General features: G+C 44.1%; 1 protein-coding gene across 17 annotated transcripts in view; it reads right to left on the bottom strand.

Moving 5' to 3' along the window:
* Positions 1–14,951, bottom strand: part of CACNA1G (calcium voltage-gated channel subunit alpha1 G) — a 138,458-nt gene that overhangs the window by 23,092 nt on the left and 100,415 nt on the right. For 6 of the 17 annotated variants that reach the window (XM_071816535.1, XM_071816530.1, XM_071816524.1 and 3 more), the window contains 6 exons: positions 13,968–14,094; positions 10,576–10,701; positions 9,872–9,961; positions 9,079–9,292; positions 6,599–6,649; positions 640–791 (listed from right to left, as the gene is read on the bottom strand). In XM_071816535.1, coding sequence (XP_071672636.1) covers positions 640–791; positions 6,599–6,649; positions 9,079–9,292; positions 9,872–9,961; positions 10,576–10,701; positions 13,968–14,094 — 760 coding nt within the window. The remainder of the gene's footprint in view (positions 1–639; positions 792–6,598; positions 6,650–9,078; positions 9,293–9,871; positions 9,962–10,575; positions 10,702–13,967; positions 14,095–14,951) is intronic. The other 11 variants (XM_065852641.2, XM_065852648.2, XM_065852645.2 and 8 more) reach the window with 3 other exon arrangements.

The following is a 14,951-nucleotide window of genomic DNA, read 5'->3' as shown; positions in this document are numbered from 1 at the left end:
TAAAGAATATTTCCCCCTATTGTGTGTTATATTTATTCATTCTGAAAGTGGCTAATAAAAATAAGTGCAAGTTATATGGCAAAGGCAGCTATTTCCATTTCATTCTTATGCATGAGAGACTTGACATCCCAGGACAGGCTGTTTTTATTTTCAGACTATGACAAAGACCCGGGAACTTAGCGTGCTAATATATTAAAATGTATTTTAAGAATCAGCACAGAATCCAGAGCCTTTGAAAACTGGGCCCTGTGGACACTGGGAATTTAGGAGGAACTTTGCAAAAATAAACATTTCATCATATTTTTTTCTTTTTTGCCCTTTTTTTTTTTTGTGTGTGTGTGGAAATCCCAAGTCAAATGGAAGATTTCAATGATAATCTCATCTAGCAAACCAAACAAACCTGCTCCCCTCATCATTTTTAAAGCAGCCCTTTTGCATTCAACTAGAAGGAAGAGGTGCAACAGGGGCCAGGGCCCAAAAGCCATGGTTTGAGCTGGAAGACAGGCAAAGCATGGGGCAAAGGGCCACGCTGGGCAAGGTGGACGAAAGCCCCGAGGTCTAACAGCAAAACTGGCATTAACTCTGCCCATCAGCACATCCCACCACAGCCAACCGTGTCCCCCAGCTCTGTCCCCATACCTTGGGCTGCTGGTAGTGCTCCATGGCCATGGTGATGACGTTGAGGCCAATCACGCCAGTGATGAACAGGTCCAGGTAGTGGCTGGTGCACATCTGGTGGATGAGGAGGCGAAAGCGGGAGTAATCCGAATAGTAGGGCTTACACTGAGCTTCTGCAGCAGGGAGGAGGAGAGCGGAGAGGCACAGCAAGTCATTTCTCTGCGTCTTTCTGAAGTCAACGCACCCTCACTTTCCAGTTCCAAAGATGATAAATTCTAGACCGTTACAGCAACATGCTGTCTTTTTTTTAAATTTATTCTCCCTTTTTTCTTGCTGGCATGTTACCATTTTTAATACACAGCAGGGCTCCTGTCATCTTATATACGTTAAACATCTTCAGTGGGACATGCGCTATACTCAGCCTTATGGCATCAGGGATGAGGTGAGCTGGGACTATTGTGCTGCTAAAGACTCTTTTCCCTGTAGGGAAATTTAAATTAAATTTAAATCTAAACAACATCTTTTGTTTATGCTGATTTTAAAGGATCTTAAAAGTCCCCAAAGTATCCAAAAGCTTGATTAATGGTCAGATACCGGGAACAGTTTTTACTAACAATGGCTTAAATACACAGACCATTGAGTTAGCGGTGGTCTTTGAAAGAGAAGTAATTCAGTTATATTATATTCTTTGCAGTAAACTGCAGATAGAACAAAATTCAACACTCTGGTTGTCAGGGCCCTGAAAAATGGCCCATAAAAAATACCAAGGAAAACTGATCAGTCAGCCTTAGCGATTAGAAAATAATGATCCTCCATTTAGACAAGATTATCAAAATACAGATTTCACTGTTCGAGTCGTTCCCACGTTCGGCTGCCTCAGGGATGACACATGCTCTTCAGACCTTGAACATTCCTAGAGATAAACTCATTTACTCACCTAATCTCTAATGTGGAAATGCCAAGGCTGAGTATATAATTCAGTACAATTTTCAAGAAGGCATTATAATGCAGATTGAAGCAGAAAGGACTGTCTTGAATATGTCAAAGTATAATATTACTCTCATAATTAGATGATCAACTGGTTATGAAAATTATTGAGCTGTAAGAATTACATGGCCTGATATTTAGTGCTACTCAGCAAATGTACAGTTTGATACATTATTCCGGGCAAAAATTTCGGCAGAACGAAGCCACAAAGCACAGGTTTGGGTTGCCCTTAGGGAAAACTAATTTTAGAAGATTAAATTTTGCCTGGAAATAGAATTCACTTTGTCAATAGCCAATGACATTGCAATCAAACCCATAGATTTAACGGTTTCATGCGCTCCCTGCTCCATAACAGGATCGTGACAAATCAGAGAAGTTTTGTTTTTCCCCTAGAGACAGACCTTTCCCTTACAGCCCAGGACCAGAGAGACGAATCACTCAGCAGTTTTATTCTGTAGGGGTTTGGAATGCCCAAAAATCTGTTTCAGCATCATCAAATAAAAGGTGGTATTAATATTCACTTTCTGATCTGCAGTGTGCTTTAGGTGATCTGTACCTGAGTGCTAAAGCACAATATCGATGAAAAGGTCCATAAAATGAATTTTCATGCTGAATCTATTGAGTGCTTACAAAAAAGCAGCCTGGTAGCTGCTGACTCACTCATAAGACTTTGTCAGATATCTCAGAATCTGCATAAATCTCCATAAAGTCAAGATATCTCGATCACATTATGCTAAATTATGAGTAGCAAATTAACTAAAATGTTTGAATACAATTAGGTTAGGAATAGGACCTATTTTTATGAACCAACTTATCATCTCAGAAAGAAACACCATCGTAATTGGATCACTTACTTCTTCTACATTTATGCATAATTCACATTCCAAAAGAAAAATGTCAATGTTTCTGCCTTTGCTTGCAGTGGATTTACTTGTGAATAATTACACTGGAATTCAAATTTTTCTTAGCTTTGATTGGCAGGTAATTCCAAAGCCTACAGAATAGCACCGTCGCTGTTAGAACAGAGAGAGGATTTAGAGAGAGGCTGTAAAATGTCTCCTGTGCAAGGCTCCTGCACCTGGATTAGCCAGTGCATGACCTTATAAGCAGGGCTGCCAGTTGTTCAGATATTTTCCAAGGTTTCTTCCCTTCTGCATCCCTCTTTCCAAACACCAAAGCTCCTTTCCACTTTTCCCAGCACATGCCCCAGCCAAACATCTCTGGATGCTGCTCTCGCAGATGCGCTTGCAGCCTTAGAAAATCACCATTAGTGAATGTTTCACCCTTCCCCATTAACGTTAAATAAGAGGGGATTTGTCAACCCTGGTCATTATCCACGTCACCACTCGCTTCCGCGGTTGTCGCATGCTGGCCATGCAAGTTAGTGCAATAGAGATACTACCGTGAGATGAACCACACAAGCTGGCATGCTGTCCGAGGACTATAGATAAATAGCTACTGTGTCTAGGCAGGCAGGGAACTTTCTGAACAGATAAACCATTTTTTTTTCCTATTGTATAAATACCATTTATTTAATCCAACCTGCACAGTTCTGCAAAGAAGTCGGGTGTTGCTCATGTATAACCATCCAAGTGCAAAGCCCATGCCCCCTATCACACAGTATCGTTTCTAATTATTGCAGGAAAGATCTAAACAATACCAACATCTTGGGAAATACAGACATCTGTTAAATTCCAGGTGGTGAACTCCACAACTAACACAACACCACATTACTGTACTGTTACAATACACTGTGTCAAGAACAACAAGAGCTCTGGGTTAGTCTCGGTTATTACTGGAAAGGTTAACTTGGCTTCCCGGCACACATGGCGTTAAAGAAAAGAGGAGGAGAGCAAACAAACAAAAGAAGAATTGGCAGAATGAGAATGTGAAAAGATGGGGAAATACAGCAAAAGCCCACTATGAGACATAAAGCTGGTAAACAGGGTGTAAATCCAGCTGCTTCACTGTGGCCAGAGGCCAGGAGGGTGGGAGAGGGAGAAGTGGTTCAAATTTAGATATCATTACACTGGAGAAAATCAGCTCAGACAGTGAAGCCTGAGCAATCTCCTCCTAACCCAAGCAGGAAGGAGGTTTTACAGCCTGTAAAGTCCCACCTGCTCCTTCATCCCAGGCAATGGAGATCTGAGGGGACGGTGCTGGTGAGGGGACTGTGTGGCTGGCAGGGGGGCACTTGGCTTGTCACTTTTGTGATCCCTCAATTCAAGTTGTTTCCAAAGCAGACATTCTGTGCTCATCTTGGCATCATTCCATGGGATTAATAATTGATCCCCTTGACAAGGGCTGGGAGGCAGAGCCCGGCAGCCCCAACCTCTGTCCTGGGGTCGCCAAACTCATTGTCATCCTCTCCTGCCTGTTTGGAGTGGCAGTGACCATGGCTGTTGTGGGAGAAACATTTCCCATTCCCTCTCAACCTCTCCCTTTGCCCAGAGAGGTGGTGGATGCCCCGTCCCTGGAGACATCCCAGGTCAGGCTGGACAAGGCTCTGAGCAACCTGAGCTGGTGAAGATGTCCCTGCCCCTGGCAGGGGTGGCATGGAATGAGCTTGGAATGTCCCTTCCAACTCAAACTATTCTAGGATTCTTTGGTGATCACAGCCCAGCTTTGGGGCATTAAACCCCAGGCTCTGTGGGAGATGGGGCCGAGGTCACTCTTTTCCTGCTAAATGCATTTTCTTGGTGGGAATGGGGCTGGGCATGTGGCTCTGAAATATCTCCAGATAGCAGCTGCCTGCAAATATAGCCCTGTCAAAAGAGAAATTGCCACTTTCCCCAAGGTGGCTTTCAAGCCGGAGGTGCGTGGGCATGGGAAATTGGAATTCACGAGAGTGGGACAATTCCATTACCATCTCCTCCAGCTTCTTCCTTCTTCTATAATAAGGGAATTAACTACTTTGCAGGTCTGAGTATATCTGGAGGACAGCAGCACACCAGTGAGCAATGAGCCTGTGACGCAGCTGGATTTACAAACTATATCAAGAATATTATTAGGTTAAAAAGTAGTTTGCACTGAAGGAATTCTTTGTTTTAAACACAGTGTTTTACTTGGCTTTCATTGTACTGAATGGACTTATTAAAAAAAAAAAAAAAGCAAAATGGAAAATGATAAACTATTTCCACTGAGAAGATTCCAGTTATGACAAAATGTAGACTCAAAAACAGAAAGAAAAAAATAAAATCAGAATCTCACTAAGCACCAAGCAGCAGCACGCTCACACACACACTTCTCCATCTTATCTCCACAGAAAGAGAAAAGAAACCCTCTCTAAGTGATGTGTGGAAGATTTGGGGTCACAACTCCAGGTTTCTCGTTGAACCCCAGGACTGATTCCCTCATATCCCTCACAGTCAGGTTCAGAAATAAAGCCTTTCTGTTCCCTCGCCTCGGTGCCTGAAGAGCAGCGTGGCACATTCGCTACTGCTGGATCCAAAGAGAAGACAACAAAAGGAAACACAAAGCACAGACCTGACAATCGCACACTTTTTAAAGGCAGAGTCTAAGAGTCTTTCTGAGCCTGCGCAGGACAATGGAGGGGTTGGGAATGGGTTCAATGCCTTAAAAATAAAATAGACCTGCCTTGATGTAGCTCTGTAGGACCAGAAACAGTGTCACAACCAACTAAATAGAAAACTAAATAAAGAGACCTCCAAACCCAGCGACAACACCCCCCATCGTGCTGCCCCGTTTTGCGGGAGGGGACAGGAGGCCTACCAAGAAGAGCAAGAATAAAGGCAAAGAAATAAGAATACCAGGAATGGCAACGGGAAGGAGATTTGGGATTTAATAAAGCATGTTGTGATAATGTCCAACAAGGCCTTAGAAAAATAAGGTAGGAACTTCTGTCTCCCCAAGTTGTCCTCTGCAGTGAAAGCCGATAGCCCTCACCTTGTGATTTGTATTTAATCAAAACTCCCAGCAATATGTGAGAGATGGATGGAGCTCTGCTCCTGTTTCAAGCAGTGGGAGCTTGTTCACAGGTGAGAGTTTTAATGGCACATTTTTCCTAGCATATTATTTTTGTCGAAAATTACAGCTATCTTTGTTTCTATGTTAGCGTCTCTTTAATTATTCAGGCTAATATTCTTAAGTTATGAATTAAACAAGATGCTTACCAGATCAAAGCTTCTACTAAAAATAAAAGGAGCAAGGGACAGATTTGCGGCCCTGAGTATCATCCTGGTGAGGGGGGACGGGAAAGGGAGACGTGGTTGGCGTGGCCAGGTCAGACCCCAGCAACCATCAACCCAGATGGTTCATCCCCTTCAGGACCTGGAAAAGCTTTGAGGTGGCATCTTTATTTCATTTAATTCACAAGATGCATCACATGTTGAGTGACTCTCAATCAATACAAGGAATTTACAAGCTGGGCAGCACAACAGCTAAACCCCACGTCCACCCTGGCTCCCTTAAAGCACTGAAGCTCTGTATTATAACTGAATTTTACCTTGCTGAAAAAATGCTGTGCCTCCCTGAAGCACAGTGTTTGTGGAGCAATGAGCAAGGCCTGGAGAAACAATGAAATAACCTCCCTAAGCGAGACTGCCTGCCTTCCAGAGACACTCCTGCAAATTAGTCAGAGACTCCTAAGTTGGTGGTGGGAAAGCTACAGTAAACGATAAAGGACCCAATTCACAGTCCAGTCATTATTCTCGAACAAAAAGAAAAAGAAAACAACAAAAAAAAGGGGGAAATAAAAAAACCATGAAGAGTCTGACAGTGTCTTAATGAAAACCAGAAAAAAAATATTGAAAAACATAACATGATCAAGTGATAAATTAAAGGTTTGCAAGTGTCAGTCCTGAGGCGGGTCTGCAGACCTGCCCTTGGGAATGATGCGCGTGTGCCATGGAGGAAGCAAACGAGCTTTGCACCACACAGAGGGTTTAGTGGGATGCCTGGCAGCAGCGGTGGCCAGCATTAGTGACACAGCACTGCCATTCACGTGGGACGAGACGTGCCGACTTCCCAGTACCTTGCACTGCACTGGCTGAGCTCTCCATTAATACATCATCCAGCATTAGATCTAAAAGAACGAAACGGCATTAATGACCCGGCAGGACACATGGCAAGACTTCCCTTCCCCTTGAGAGGTCCCGGCGGCTCTCAGGCTCTCCATCACCTCTATTGGGAACGTTTTCTTGTGGAATCCTCTCCTTGTGCCTCATGGAGGGTGGGCTCAGGTGAAAAAGCTCTTGTGTTTCTCCCACGTACACAGGTGGAAGCCCAAGAGATCCCTGAGAACTCCTTGGCTTGACGACGATGAAGGAGAAGATGCTTCTGAAGGATGGACTTTGTACATATCCTGCACCTTACAGTGACCACTCCTGCATCTGCCTACATCTCGCCCAGCTGGGATCTCACAAGCTTGCCTGCTCTTCAGATGTCCCATTGGGTAAATACTTTTGAAGAGTCTACAATAAAAAATGACTGTGCAACCAGTTAGATGTCTACGTCTGTCTGTGTCTGACATCCACAGGTTGGTTTGGGTATCTGGGGACACTCAGGAAGCCCAGCTGAAAGGAGCCCCCATGCAGTTGCTGCTATAACTAAAGCCCTAGTCTTACTACCATCTGCAAGTTTCCGCCCTGCAGAACGAAGCTCAGAAACGACATCTGTTGCCTCCGAGGGCAAAGCTGGACACGGTCAATTAAAACCAACGTTTCACTGAACGTGAATTGGGAAAACTGTTCTGAAGCGATTTGGAGGGCTTCATGCTTTGCTCTTGAAAGGTTTTTATAGCTATTGAATACTCAGCAATATTTGATACTCAGTAAAATATCTGTTTATTGCCTCTTTAATTAGGCATTTCATAGCACTGAATGAATAACTACATCTCCAAGGATGGTTTGTGATTCCTTCCCACTGGGAAATTGCCCAGACTTACGTCTTTTCTTCATCTAGTTCCTCTAGCATTACAAATAAGGTCATTAATAATAACTAAATATCTATTTTTCTTCTATAGAAATGTTTGCTTTCCAAAACCACAATTTTAAATAGGGATCTTTCTATCCAGCCTTTAAAAACATTTTCTAACTCATCAGCCTGAAACAGTGTTTGGGAACTTGAACTGACCAAAGGAGCTTTCTAGACATTTCCTTGATGTGAAAAAACAAAGAAAATTCTTTCCATCTGTATCCCACTTAACTGAGAACAATCTAACGTGCCCTCCACTGCTCTCAAGGGAAGCCTCCAACTTTCCAGTGACCATCACCAGGCTCTCAGCATAAACCAAAGTTGGATGTCCAGAGGCTGGTGTGACACATCCTATTGGTTACAAAACCCATGAAGTTCATGGGACTTGACCAAAGGAAAGTGCTGGGTAAGTGCTGAACCAAGAGAGGCTGAGACACCCTTATGGTACGTGGTTGCACAACTGAGCCTGTCACAGCTATTAAACACCTCTTAGACTATTAAAAATAAAAAAGACGACTTTATATACTTAATATTACCAGCTTTTGGAACAATGCTTGATCAGACAGCCTCTTAAACAGTACTGAAGCCTGTCAAAGATAGAGAAAAGCTGTGAAAGGGGACACAGAGAGAGCAGCAGGCGCCTGCCCCAGGAGGGAGAACATGAGGCCATGGACACGGAGAAGGTTCAGTCAGAAGAGAGAGCATGCAAGAAGAAGAGTACCTCCAACCTGTGGCCTCTGGCTGACTTATTCCTCCTTATTCAACCAAATTAAAAGAGAAAAAGACTAGAAGAAAAATGTCAGGTTGGAAACTTTTAGCAGAGCTGAGGTCTAACCTCCCTTCACCTGCAAAGCCTTCTCCAGGCAGGGCTGCAAGCTCACGTATTCCATTTGGAGCTTGGTTCAATTTGCATCAGTGCTATTTTGTCTAGTTAGTGACTCCTCTCAGCTGCCTTTTTTTTTTTTTCTTCTAATCTGTATTTCTCAAGCAAATGCATTGATATGTTTCTCTAAGGGGTTTTTAAGCATTACTAGAATGAGATGGCTCCATTATTTTATTACACTCTTGAATAGCAGTGGTGCTACTGTGCCAATAAATAAACCTGCTTGATAAATGGGACAGGTAACATCACTGTGGCATTACAAGGCTGTAATAAACCAAATAGTGAATCCAGTTATCAGCAACAGTGCTTATGACTCAGAAGATTTATGGTGCCATCCGGCACTGCTGATCTTTGCAGTTGTCACTATTTGTGTAACACTGAGCTCTGCTATCCAAGAAGCTGCAGGTCTGATTATTATTATATTTTAATTTAAATAACCTCCAACAGAAAGGTCATTGCAAATCATGCAGCCATTAAAAAGGCTTCCATGGCTCTTTACTCAGCCTAAAACGACACTATTTCCTTCATGCAAATTTTATAGCTGGACATGCTTTGGGGAGAAGAATGATCACCAGACGTGAGGCAGGGAAGGGAGGGAGGAGGGGATTGTGTGGAAGGTCAAGCAGGACTCAGAAAGATGTGGAAAGACTACCGACCAGCCATCTGTTTCTCCTTACTCCTTCTCTTTTTCTCCAGCCGGCGAAGCCTCTTCTCCTCCCGCCTCTTGGCTTCTTCCTCCTCCTGGTGCTGCCGACACTTGTGGAAATTCTCGACCACCACCCCCACAAACATGTTGAGGACGAAGAAGGCCACGATCAGCAGGAAGGAGATGAAGTAGAGGAGCATCCATGGGTTGTAGTTCATGACTGGCTGCAATGTGGAGGAAGGCAAATGTTAACTGAGGACCAAAAATAAAAAGGAGCAAATTGATAGAGCTGCTCCATCCACAAAACCCATGGGAGCCCCTTTGAGGCAGCCCAGTGTGCTCTGCTCTTCCTGAACATTAGAGCCCTCTAAGACACTTTAACTGAATGTTCCCAAAACATAAAGCATGTTCAGGATGGAAGAACCATCTCTGTTCTGCTAACAGCAGGACAGCAGCATCTTTTTACAGCTGTTGTAAATCCCTCACTGAAAGCCTGTACCTACACAAAGCACTTATTTTCTCCTGAAATGTCCAAGTTGCTTAAAAAGTCAACCCTTCTTTGATAGGTGCAGTTCTCCTGGTTACATCAGTCGTGTTGCAAAAACTGTAGGAAAAGGGCTAGATCCAAATCCAGACTTTCCATTCGGCTCCTTGTCACATCCCAGGACTTAGGCTACATCGCTCCCTCAATCCCAACCCCCAAACCCTATTTGACCGCACTCGCAAAGAGTATTTTACAAAACAAGAATCAAAACGTACGATCTTTAACAAGTCATTTCTTACAGCTCTGACAGAGCACGTACCTGCTGGTCAACACCCACAGCATCTAAGCCATCGTACATGATATCCACCCACCCGTCCTTGGAGGCCAGAACAAAGAGGGACATCAGGGCCTAGAAATACATAGAAAAAAAAAGTCAGACATATTTGCACTAAAGCTCTTCTACTTGTAGCATTTTATTCCTCTTGGCCTTTTCCTGTCTGAGGATGATCATTACCTGTCTGATAATGGGACACTTTGATGCCCAAGGTTTCTCCTGGCACCAAAAACCTATCAATGTCCGTGCCCCATTCAGCAATGAGCACTCATTCGGAAATCACAAAGCTGAAGACAAAAGCAGCTTCATTTCCACCCTCCAGGTCTCTACCGCTCCTGACTAATTAGTCCTTACCAGGTTGCTAAAATAAGGCTGTGTTGCAGAGACGGTTGAAAGTGTCCGGCTCTATTAGACAAGCCCTTCTGCAAGATATATTTGGTTTGTTATGTAGCAGTGAAGCAATTAAGTACTCCACGAAGCCACATGTGCTTGTTCGGCTCCGAAAAGAAGTGTATGCCTGCTTGGAAACACTGCCTTTGGGATTTACAGAGACAGAACGCTGTGTATGTGAACTGAATATTTACTGTGACTGGTAGTGCCCTGTAAGAAAATCCCATGGGATAATAATGCACAGGTTTTAAGTCAAGGAGGTAAAGGAGCAAAGAAGCAGATTACCATTCTATTAATACCTGGCCGAGATTATCAAAATTATACTTGTGCCGGACCCATTTGTAGCTTGCTTCTGCACAATCTGATTTATTTGTGATGTTTCTGGTGTCCTCCCCTTGGCAGACAAAAAACTTGCCTTTGAAAAGCTGCAAAACACACAAAGAAGAGAGGAAAGGTAAGAGCTTGGTGCACAGGATTTCTCTGCAGATGATGGGCATTTCTCCTGGGATATTCTGCACAGCCCACGCCAACCAGAGAAGTACAGGGAAATGGCCTCATTCGTGCAGGTTATTAAGTGCGAGCAGCCTGTATAATAGGCACCTAATGAGCAAATGCATGACTTCACATCATTTAGGACACCCACCTCGTGCATTAGGTTGTCTGGTTCAGCGATCTGAGACTGGCCTCAAGGCCTTTGCTTCTGGGTCACCAGCTCTAGGGGAGCCCCAACTAATAGCCCAGACCAGCTAATGGCTTCTCACCACACGTGGAATATCTCCGGTGACTCTCAGCCCAGTTAATGATGCCAGTTTCAAGAGTTACCGACAAATTAAGCGTAACTAGGATCCTCTGTCAGCAGAGGGAAGGTGGCAGTGAAGAGGGGCAGTGATGAACTGAGCTCTGCTCTTACAGGTCACAAGAAGACATGTCGAGAGGAGCCGAGCTCCTGCAAGTGACGTTGGGGTCTCACTGAATCAAGACTGGTGTCAGTCCAGCTCTGCTCTCTGGTTCTGTGCTGTTCTCCAGCCATCATTCGGCTCTGCAATCCAGGCAGAGGTCTCTGAAATTATGCCTTGTGCAGAGCTCAAGGAGTCAAGCCCAAGTGATGCTAGGTAGCTTACTTCCTTTGGTGTAAGCCAGGAGAGATGCAACTCCTGGGGAGTCAGCTCCTGATTTACACCTGCATGAGGAACTTGAGCTTCCATGCACTTAATTCTAGACCTGATGCTTCCCGCACCCAGAACACAGATTGGTTACTGCTTCTGACAGGGTGATTGATGCTAGCAGGGTGGATGGTATCAGAGCCTGAGAGACATACAACAAATCTGGTTTTATTCGCTGACAGAAACGATTGACATTACTGTTACTGGGGGAAATGGCAGCCAGCTCACCAGGTTCCTTAAAACACCACCTGGGTATCCAGAGGAAAGATGCTGATTGGTTTTGATCTGTTGTTCTAGACAGATATCAGTAGAAATAATAGCAAACGAGATGAACCCATGCATGACTCCATGGGTTTCCTTGAGAAATCAACAGCAGAAGGATGTTCTTGAGGCATGCGAAATTAATCACCACTCAACGCAGCCATAAAACCTCTGGATGCAAGACGAGAAGTATTCCCTGATCTTTCCATGGAGAAACACTAGCTGTGGGTAAGGCAGACTGGGGAGATATAGCCTTCACAGAGAAAAGTTTTAATTAAGCAGGAAGGTAAACAACTCTTTTAAATATATGGTATATAAATATAACTTCTCCAGGAGCTGGACTATAATGCCACTCAGATGGGAGCAGTAACAGAGCTACTAACGGGGTTTGGAAATACAAAGCCCAATTTGAAAAAGTGCTGATCCCCATCAGTGCTTCAGATTTTAGCAGTTCTGAAAGGGAAAGACCCCGTGTTTCCTACTGTACTTGTTTTATGTGCTTCTTGTGTCTTATTAATGACTTCTCACATGTGGGCAAGCTCCACAACAAAACCAGACTTGCTAAGCAGGAAACACCACTAAAAAAGTGGACGTCTGGATTTAACAGTGTTAAAAACCTCTAGTTTGATCCCCGGTTTATATTTACATGGGAAAAACAACAGTAACCTTGAGAGATCATCTTTTTATAGAAAGTAGCTATAACCCTCATCTTACACCTAATTAGACATAAATATTAACTGAGAATTTTGCATCCTGAATACAGGATCAGTCTTGCTTGTATCTACCGCTTGAGCACATCAATAGTCATGACAATTTAACATAAAACTGCAAGTCACCAGGGAAAACAATCACAATTAGCAGGGAGGAAATTCAGAGAGCATATTGCAAGTTTTGCTGTTTGGCATAAATTTTCCTGTGTCTGAGTTTTATATTGTTTTACGGGATGTGCTTAGTTTTATGAATCTGTTTAGTATAACGGATGGATGTTGTTGTACGGTAATGCTAAACCAATCGAGCTGCTGAGGTGGTTATGGATGGCATGATTTTCTTCTCTGTTTATTTTCAATGCTGCATTTATTATTTAAACAGTACATTAGTATAAAATATTATATAAGACACCTTTCCAAAACAAAGCCAAACAAGGCTGCTTCCCAAAGCTGGCTGTGACAGATCAGACAAACTTCAGAAAGGAATAAGTGTTACGTCAGAATATTTATATGAAACAATCTTTCGTTCTCAGGTAATGAGAAACCAGTTGCTTCAGAAACTACCACTTTTTCTCTGGGTTCCTGCACTCCTGGGACTGAGGGTATTGCCAGCAGAGCTGGCTGGAAGCAGACTCAGAAATCTCTGGTTCTGCAAGCTTTCAGTTACACAAACTGTCAGAATCTGGATCCATCTCCAGGTCAAGGTCTCTCTGGAGTTTACAAACCAACAATTTCAGCTCTGAGAGTTTCTATTTCCCCATTGCTTTATACCCAGTGGAGAGGGGATGTCCCCACATTATCTCCCAGCCAGAAGAGAAATGGGATTTAAGAGTTTCCCAGCATGGAGCTTTTCTGGTAAATATCATGTTTTAGACCTGACCCTTCTCTGGTGTGGCTGGGGGAGAAAGTGAAGAAGTATCTTTATTCACATCCCGCTGCAGGCAGAAGTCCTTGTGGTGGAAAGAAAGCCCATTCTGTGCCTTTGAGGGGGTCACGACATTGGCTTTAGTATCACTGCATGCAACAGGGAAGCTTCAAGAAGTTCAAGATGTCAAGTGACACATAGCCAAGACTTGGAAGCTGGGAAAAAGTTGTCTTGAGAGCACTTGAAAGAGCCACACTATGCTGCTGGGGTGGGGACAGAGAGCTGCATAAATCCTTATGTCTGAGCCTTTCCAGGCTGTTAAGATGGCAAAGTTATGGATTCAAAATGAACACACATTTCTAGAGCTGGGCAGAGGACCTTGAGCCAGCGAGAGGTAAAACCAGCCCCACTAACTGGCTCTAACCATTGCTCCTTCAGCTGTGGCCAGGGATGCGTGTAGCTGGGCAACTGTTGTTAGGTTGTAATTGTTAATGAGGTTTTAATGGCTGACTATTATTGGGAAATCTGCTTCTTCCTCGCTAAGTGCAAGGAGCATTCCCCAAGAGGGCCAAACAACCTATTGCTCGGTTGCAGAAATGCTCATAGCCTGCCCATTGGTGCAGATACCCAGATGTGGGGCCATCTGGGGCTCATGATGCTTTTGGGTTCAGTGTTGAGGCTTCCAGGGCACTCACCTGAACTCCCAGGATCCCAAATATTATGAAAAAGGCACAGCAGATGACCACAATGTTCCCAATGGGCTTCAGGGATGACATGAGAGTTTCCACCACCAGCTTCAGTCCTTGGGCTCGACTAATGACCCTGTGGAGAAAAGTAAGCACAAAAGCTCTGGTAGAAAAAAACAAACAAGTAGAGACTGTAGAGACTGTACTATACTCTCAAGGACAACACTACAATGAAAGAAGAAGGCTTGTGTGATTTAGAGAAGCCATCTCACTGTGCTGGGGAAGATGAACGAGGTATTCAGGCTCACAGACTTGAAGGTGGAGAGCTGGGAGACAGAGAAAGGCATCTGAAGAGGTTGGATGCCTCCCTCCTCATGATGCCAACTGGAATTAAGCATTTCACTAGCTCTGTAAATCAATTTGTGCTGATGCCATAGAAACTGCTTTCCCAAGGCAGAAATCGCTATCTGCTGCTGTGCGAGTCAAATGGAGGGCAGTACCTGTGTGCTTCTGGGTACTGGCTGGTGACTCCTCTGAACACCTGACACTCAAAAGCACCACAGATTTCTCCGCCTTCTTGTTTCTGCCCCATTCCCTCTTTTGCCATGGGAGTCCTCTCCCATTTCACCCCAAGTCTGGCTGCACCACCTGAAGCACAGTTGGAGTTTTGTTGCCTGGAGAGGATCCAAGTTCTCCTCCTCTCTCCCAGGCCGTGGTGCTCCCAGCAGAGATGCCCATGGACACATCACATGCCTGACACACGTGGCCTCCGCTGGGACCCCAGCCAAGCCTGGCCCAGCCCTTTCCTGCCCCAGAGCCGACAGGTTTAGCAAACTGCACTGCTCAGTGCACAGGTATCACCAGGTCTTTCAAGAACTGTTGGCTTTAAACAGTATCTTCAAAAGCTAAAAATTATTTCCCTTTATTTCTCGTTAGATATTTACTCAAAATGTCGAGGGTAACTCATCAATTATCATTTAAAAAAGGAAACAG

Source organism: Patagioenas fasciata, chromosome 18 (genome assembly GCF_037038585.1).
Source record: "Patagioenas fasciata isolate bPatFas1 chromosome 18, bPatFas1.hap1, whole genome shotgun sequence".
Taxonomy (NCBI): Eukaryota; Metazoa; Chordata; class Aves; order Columbiformes; family Columbidae; genus Patagioenas; species Patagioenas fasciata.
Note: the sequence above shows the minus strand (reverse complement) of the source record. Positions and strands in the feature narration are given on the sequence as shown.